Source organism: Pieris rapae, chromosome Z (assembly GCF_905147795.1).
Source record: "Pieris rapae chromosome Z, ilPieRapa1.1, whole genome shotgun sequence".
NCBI lineage: Eukaryota > Metazoa > Arthropoda > Insecta > Lepidoptera > Pieridae > Pieris > Pieris rapae.
The window spans coordinates 2,372,626-2,380,819 of NC_059534.1; the positions used below are offsets into that span (position 1 = coordinate 2,372,626).

Sequence of the window (8,194 nt, forward strand, 5' to 3'; positions counted from 1 at the left end):
TCTTCCAGGTAACCCTAGTAAGAAAAGAAAACAATAATAAAAATGAAGAGTGCAAGAAGTGCATAACCAGAAAATATAACTAGAAATAATTATTGAAACAGCTTGGAACATATCAGAAACGTGATGGTATTAATGTTGATGGGTTAAGCTATTAAGCGTACGAAATCATGGATCAGTTGTTTTGGTAATCCGATAACTTCCTTATTTGACAGTGCCAAATATAAAACACTGCCATGGAGTTCCACGTAATCAGTTCGTATTTCTATATGCGAAAGCCTTCCAAGAAGAATGCATAGTGCACTCTTCGAAAAACAATTTTTCAAATCAAACCAGTAGTCGATATTAGTGCGTTCAATCGAACAAAACAAAAACGAAAACAGGGTACGCCCTATTTTGAATCTGACATCTTGACGTCAAACATAGAAAAGTTGGTTGACGTCAACATGTCAGTTTACCGATTGGAATTCTAGAAGCCTAAGTAGATTCACACGTGGTTCAGAGAGGAACATTTCATATGTCGTCTTTAATTTGGACTTCAATGATCCATGTAATATCCATATAACCATAATATAATATTCATATCCATATAACTGCTAAATAAAAAACACACACATTTTACATATATATGTATTATCATAAAAGTGCCCGAAGCGGGAGTATTGTTGAATAATGATTTTTCACATTCTAGGAATTTAATCGTACTACTGATTCGACAATTTTTATTAAATAAACAAAAATTCCAAACAATCTTTGTGTTGCGTTCAAGTTTCAATATTATACTTGTGTCAAGTAAATATAAATGATATTTTTTGTATGTAGGTTCCTTATATTAACTATTTAGTTAGTCAGACTGTTCAGAAATGACTTAGATGGTAATTCTTAAAAGGCCGGAACGCACTAGCGAGCCCTCAAGCAATGAGAGTGTCCATGGGCGGCGGTATCACTTAACATCAGGTGAGCCTCCTTTGCCCTCTGTTCTATAAAAAAATGTACAAAGCTCTGCAGTAGTGATGATGGGGGACATGAAGCTTCAGGGATACTTATATCTGCGTTCTAATTTATAATTTTTTTTAACATTAATAATTTTAAACATCGAACCAGTAGTATGGGCATTCTCATTCATTCCGATTGATCTAAGGCGAAGGAACTACGCTTAAACAACTCACAAAAAACTCGAATTGTATAAAATTCCGTTTTTTAAAGTCGGTTAAAAAAATACGCGGTAATTTTTCGCTGTAACACCAAATTCCTTTGAACTTCGGAAATGACAGACTTTCAATATAATAATGTGCACATGCAACATATGTAGTATTACCTAATTTAATGACTTAGCTCCTTACACCTAACAAGTCATTCGCACTTCACCCATCGGAATAGGAGCATTGCTAGGCACTGTTAAAAGCTTTATTAATTTAAATTATATCAATAATTATTTTTGAACTTATATACGTATACAAAGAGAAGTTTAAAATTATTTTTTTGTTTCAGGGTTTCTTTCGGAGGAGTATTCAGAAGCAGATCGAGTACCGTTGCCTCCGCGACGGAAAGTGCCTGGTCTATCGCCTGAATAGAAACCGGTGCCAGTACTGCCGGTTCAAAAAGTGTATCGCGGTTGGCATGAGCCGTGACTGTAAGTCAATTTTTTTATGGGTGATGGCTTGGCGAACCGATTTTTACGACTTTGATTGATTCTTTTATTGCATAGGCTCCGCGATTTAATATTGATATCTCTCATTCGTTGTTTTTTATACAAAAATATTTTTAAATAAATACTTTCTATATGTCAAACTGATACCGAAATAAATTCGCAAATCGGATATGATTGCAAACGTGCCCGTTCTCACTGCATCAAACGCCGCCGGCGTATTAACAAGATTTAGAGCACAGATCAACGCACTGCGCTGACATCTATTTACCAATTGACGAGTCAATCACCCACGGAATAGATGTAGTGCATAAGCTGCATCGCCTGCGGTCCATTGTCCAACGACATTCTGTTATCAGCTGTAAGGTACGGCAGAATTCCGAAGAGACGCGACGTGACTCCACCAGAGAGTATGGCCGATCTTGCAAAAAACCTGGCGAACAATGAGCCCGCGCCATCCGCCCCTGCGCCGCCCGAGCAAGAGCAGGACGTTGATGCAATGGAGGCGTCTAAAGACCTCGCAAAAATGGTCATCATGGCACACCGCAATCTGAATTCGTACACTGAAGACTTTCGCAGGTCACTGCAGTTGCAGACGTTCATCATGAAAGTTGACGATAATCGTGAAGGTACCAATTACTAAGAACATATTTAGATTTAATTCATAGGCACATAGGGACACTTAGATATTAGAAAAAGTGGCGGACAAAAAATCTATCTAACATAGAAAATTAAAAGCCTTTGAATGAAATAAATCGCTTTCATATTTTATCCCGTAGTTTATTTAAATAATTTGAGAATCAGACCTTAATTAGACAACTGAAATAACCAAATTAAATACTTGATTTTATAATTACCTAGCGTCATTATAATAGAAATATCGTATTTCTTAGGGCAAGCTGGAAGCAGTGGCAGCAATGCCAGCACTAGCAACGCCGACGCTGCAAACGCCGCCAACGCTGCAAACGAAGCCAACGTTGCTAACGCCGCCAACGCTGAGAACGCCGCAAACGCTGCGAACGCCGCAGGTGCTTCATGCAGCGCGGAGCTAGCTGTCAAAGTGGATGGTGCGGCTGACGACGGTAGCGTCGCCGCAGCCAGTCGTCTCGAAACCCTCACAGTCCTCTGGTCCAACGTCGCCTACCGCATGACCCCCGCTGTCCAACAAGTTGTCGAATTCGCAAAACGCTTACCAGGCTTTCATATCCTGCCGCAAGACGACCAGCTTATTCTGATCAAGGTAAACCCTCTATTGTGGACGTCCACCCTTGCGTGCGGCTTTGCGACAATTTTTTGCGAATTTTTACTGTAACATAGTTTGGAGAACAAGAGCATAGTGGGTGTTTGTATTGTTCTCAGCTTGGATTCTTCGAGGTATGGCTGACCCGCGCCACACGCATCTCCAATCCGACGGCGATTGTCTTCGATGATGGTACTTCGCTGAGCCACCGCCAACTTGAGTCAATGTATGATGTAAGTAATGTTTCCATATTTAAGTTTTGATTAGTAAGGAATTTAGAAAAGCAATCCAAGGAATTTAGAAAATGATTTATGTCAGACTCTTTCTGACCACGAAGGGTCGAGTTATGTACATAGGGTGCATAAACCTATGCGTTACTCAACGTTGTAGTTTTATTAAAACGAAACAGTGTTGTTGTCACGTAGATGGGGGTACATTTCGTGAGTGAAATATTTGTAATTTATCAGCTCTTTAATACTTTAAGCTCACCACCAATGTACAAAGAGCCAAAAGAGGAGGAGGTAATCAAATGTGATTCAATAGTGCAACATATTTTGTAATCTAAATAATCGGATTATACGAATAGTTATAGATCTAATTTTCTTAACTTTCTTCTTTAATAAGGCTACCAGGAAATAAACCCTACATGTAGTTACAGCCGTCAATTTTATTTGCAATAACTGGGCAATAACGAAGTAACTGCGTTGATCTACTTCACGCCAATCGAATAAATGAATGCACTTTGAGGGTGTCAATTGTCCCATCAATTGCGCAAGTATATTAGGAACTTGTGAGAAAATTTTATTATTTTTCAACTATACAGGGCGTCCCACGGCGATGCCACACGGAGGGAAAGTACCTTAATTTTTAATAATAAGTAGAACTGCATTCACAGATTTTTTAAAAATTTCCTACCTCAACCGGGCATCGAACCCGCCAAATGTGACAGTAAAATTACATGTATTTTATAATAGCGTTTGAATGGGCTACTCATAAGCATTATTTTTTCCTTAGTAACCTAGCATATTAAATGAAACTAAAAACATAAAATTTTACATTTTATTAAAAAAAAATATTATCAAATGCTCAAAATGTGATCCGTTCTGTTGTATACAAATTCTCACTCTTTTAATAATTTCTCTCCCTGTCGATTTACTTATTTTTGCATGGTGGATGTTTGAAATAATACGTCTAAGTTCATTTTGCACCTGCACACTGTTGTACCGGTTCCTGTAAACTAAATATTTTACATAACCCCATAAAAAAATCAAGTGGGGTTAGATCTGGGGATCTCGGTGGCCATCTAATTTGTCCAAAAGTGCCGATCCAGGAAGGAAAATGTTCATTAAAAAAAAATAAAAAAACTGTGAATGCAGTTCTACTTATTATTAAAAATTAAACGATGTCTTCTTTCAGTAAAATATCCTATCATTAATATTTAAGGTACTTTCCCTCCGTGTGGCATCGCCGTGGGACGCCCTGTATAGTATAGTGCGAATATCTTGTTTCTACTGGCGACTTTGCCGGAAAACATATATAACTTAAATAAATAGTCGTTAAGCGTTAAATCAATGTACTAAAAATATTATACAAAAAGGACAGACAAATAAAATAGCGCCCAAAAGTCTGTTGCTTCGAAAGACATTTTTTTTATTTCATTTTACTTTTTGTAGACTTCCTTTGCGACCGGAATACTATCGTATGTTCGAGGAGTGATCAATTTGGAGATGACAGATGACGAGGCTGCAATCTTTACTGCTTGTCTGCTCGTGTCACCGGAGCGCAATGGTCTTAGCGACCGCGAACTAGTCGAATCACTCTTGCGCACCGTTAACGAAGCATTCATGTATGTGGTAAGTAATTTTTTTTATTGTACTTTGATATTCAGCTCTTGTATGATTAAAGTATATTATAGTAATGTAAGTGAAAATAAGCCACCCCTACCAATGAATAAACCTATCTTAAAGAGCACAAATCTCTCACAGATGACTGAGAACGGTACAGTTAACGTCGCTAATCGTCTAGAGTCATTCAATGCACTTGCACAAGAAGTACGCGTGCTTGGTGATCGCCACCACAATCTACTCAGTTGGTGCCGTGGCAACTGGCGTCGACTTGATCTGCCTGCCCTCTTTTCGGAAATCTTCGATATACCGAAGAACGAAGAGGAGTACATACCAGACCATGCTGACCCCGCTTAGGTGGTCAAAAATGCTACAAGATTGTCGTACAAGTACCTGCTAATAACAACTACACATTAATTGGAACGTCTAAAAACATATCTGATACAAGAATAATTTGAATTTATGTGCATAAAATATAATAGTCACCATTTTATATTACGAAAATACATAAATTGCAAAATAATTGTACGAAAATCTAGGGCATACGTACATTTTTAAATAACGCTTCTTACGCACGATTTTAAAGGTTTGTGTCGATTTGTTGCTACAATTGGTTTATATAGTAGTCAACACTACGAGGGTTTTATTTGTTTTCAAACAAATTGTCTATTAGAAGGGCACTCTATTTACGATTAATTAGTGATATTATGTATGCATAATATACGTGTATTGGTATATCTTTATACGTAAAGCATGTAATCATAGTTCTAGTGTAACTTAAAACATATATCTGACTCGATTTATAAGAGATTGATTATTCGAAAGGTGATTATCATTCGTTCCACTCTATTGGATAATCTCATTAAAAAGTCGGGCCATCTTGATTTAAAATATCTTCAAAGGTATAGAGTCAGGTAAATGTATTCTGTATTTTAATTATATGCATATAATAATTCGTGTTGTCGCTAAATTGTTTCCTATTCGCGAATTATTGTACTTTTACTTAAGATTTATTAATTTTAGTTCAAGGAATGTGATATAGTGAAGATGGCCATCTTATACTTATGGTCCGCTATCATTTGTTATTTGTACGGTATTCCAAGTACCGTAAATGGTACAAATATTTTTTTATCACAAATTCTCAAATATAGAAAAATAATCAGAACCGACGCAGAAATAATTCTATCGTACTGTTTAGTTTGAAGTTTCATCGACAGAAAGAGAATGATAGTGGGCCCAGTATAAAAACAAGAACAATTTTATGGCATACGACTGATAACTAGTGTTTATTGGATTATATAGCTGAAGGTCTATCATTTGTTTAATTAAAGATTTCAGTTAATATTTAGTTTTAAGGAAAAATAACACCTTTTTTTGCTCAACTTCGATTAGTTTAAATACGCGCACTCCGCGTTTATTATTAAATTACCTATGTTTCTACTATATATAAGCAAATTCCCTTCTGAAAGTGATATGATTTAGTTGATGTTAGGATTTTAATTTTTCAGCGTAGTACTTGTGAATTGTAATGACAGCTTCACGCAAAAATTATCTCGGCGCATAATGCGAACCTAATTGTAATGTAATTATTCATTTAACACTTTTCTCTAAATGAGTGAAGAGTGTTATACATATCTATTATAGACGTATAATTCATATTATTGAAGAAATACAATTTGATTATTATGTAAATCCGAAAGCGTTCTCTGTATTGTTATGTGACAACTGTTAAACGTATTCCAATCATTTAATTCATGTTTGTAACTACATATCCTTTGCGAACATTGAAAATAATTAAGCAACTAGTTACAAAAGTAGTTTTACAGATATTTTAAGTACAACCTCCTCGCCAATTACAAATATATATACGATTTCATATATATCGAATGCATTACTGAGATACTTTTGCGGAGAGCTATCTAGAAAGTGTTGTGAATGGATATGATTTAAATGCATTTATTATCTATTTAGTCACTTTATGTTTGATGTTTCAACTTTCGATAGAACTTTAACTGGTAAATCCTTATTTGTATAAGTAGTTGCATTATTGTTATTTACGAAATCTGAGAAGCGTATTTCGTTTCGTTAATTGTCTTAGAATTATTTCTTGTTATTTTAATTTGCTAAATTTTAAATAAATTGGTTTTCCGTATTAAACATGTATTTTAATCCAAATCCAGATATTGGCATAATCATTAACGGTGCCACTCCACTCTAAGTCTGAAAATTCATGGGTCCTCCGTACGACGCCACGAATTTTCTTTTATAGTCGGAATTACGATGATAGTATGGAGAATGAACTAGAATTATAAAGATGCCGCCAAGTCTTCGCACATTAGGGGCCCTTCAAGTAAGTATTACGTAAGCACTATAGGAGGTAAGAAGGTCTGCCATTCTTTATTTGGTGATCATGTCAACAGTAATTTTGTATACTTTTTAGACATATTAAGCAGATTGGTCTATGTTTTGTAGTAGCAATGTTGGTTGGTTTGATCCCCGGCTGTGCACCAATGGAATTTCTTTCTATGTGCGCATTTAACATTTGCTCGAACGGTGATGGAAAACATCGTGAGAAAACCGACATGTCTGGCTGATCACCTACTTGCCTATTATATTGAAAAATGATCATGAAACAGATTCAGAAATCGAGGCCAAGACCTAAAGAACTTGTAGCGCCACTGATTTTTTTTTTGGTTATTTTTACGGGTATTTTGGAGGTTTTTGCTTACTTTTTCCGACAATGAGGAAATTAGGAAATAGCAACAAAGGAAAAAGTTGGTGTAAGTTCATATTATTTTCTCCATTTTAAGATATCTCTTATAATTCCAGTATCACATGATTGGTATATATGTAAATGGGGAACAACTAAACGACACACAATTTTTTTATATCTCTTTAATACCGTTTCGTATTGCCACTTTCTTAAACCACATGGAAGAAACAAGACGTTAAATAAAATATATTTTAAGACTTACTCTAAACAAATTAAATAATACAATCCACATACTACTTTAACAATAACAAAGCGAATAGCGAAGACTTTCAAAATGCATGCTTGAGGCAGAAAAGCATTTGATACTATGGATGGCACCAAACAAAATCACCACTGTGAAGTTCGCAATATTATTATTAATAGCAACATTTTATTGTTGCTACATTCACAGTGGTCAAGTCGTTTGACATGAGTGTCCTAGTCTATTATCTGTACTCTCAATAAAATAGTTTTCATTATTGTTTAGACGCAGAACGCACGAGTACATGACATAATATGTAAAATTTGTATTACTTACAAGCAAGAAATACATACAATAAAACAAATATATTAATCAATACTGATTTCTCATACAATATTCAAAATGTAATTTAAAAAATGGTTTCCACAACTCAATAGTAAATAATAGCCATATTGCTATCAAATAAATCTAGGCTCTAACAGAGTTAATTAAACAAAATTCATGAATTATA

General features: G+C 35.4%; 1 protein-coding gene across 2 annotated transcripts in view; it reads left to right on the top strand.

The window, feature by feature from the left end:
- Positions 1-6,880, top strand: part of LOC111003400 (ecdysone-induced protein 78C-like) — a 33,035-nt gene extending 26,155 nt beyond the window's left edge. For both annotated transcript variants that reach the window (XM_022273874.2, XM_022273873.2), the window contains 6 exons: positions 1,489-1,630; positions 2,005-2,274; positions 2,539-2,885; positions 3,005-3,118; positions 4,559-4,738; positions 4,871-6,880. In XM_022273874.2, the coding sequence (XP_022129566.1) occupies positions 1,489-1,630; positions 2,005-2,274; positions 2,539-2,885; positions 3,005-3,118; positions 4,559-4,738; positions 4,871-5,086 (1,269 nt within the window). In that variant the 3' untranslated portion in view covers positions 5,087-6,880. The remainder of the gene's footprint in view (positions 1-1,488; positions 1,631-2,004; positions 2,275-2,538; positions 2,886-3,004; positions 3,119-4,558; positions 4,739-4,870) is intronic.
- The last annotated feature ends 1,314 nt before the right edge of the window (positions 6,881-8,194 follow it).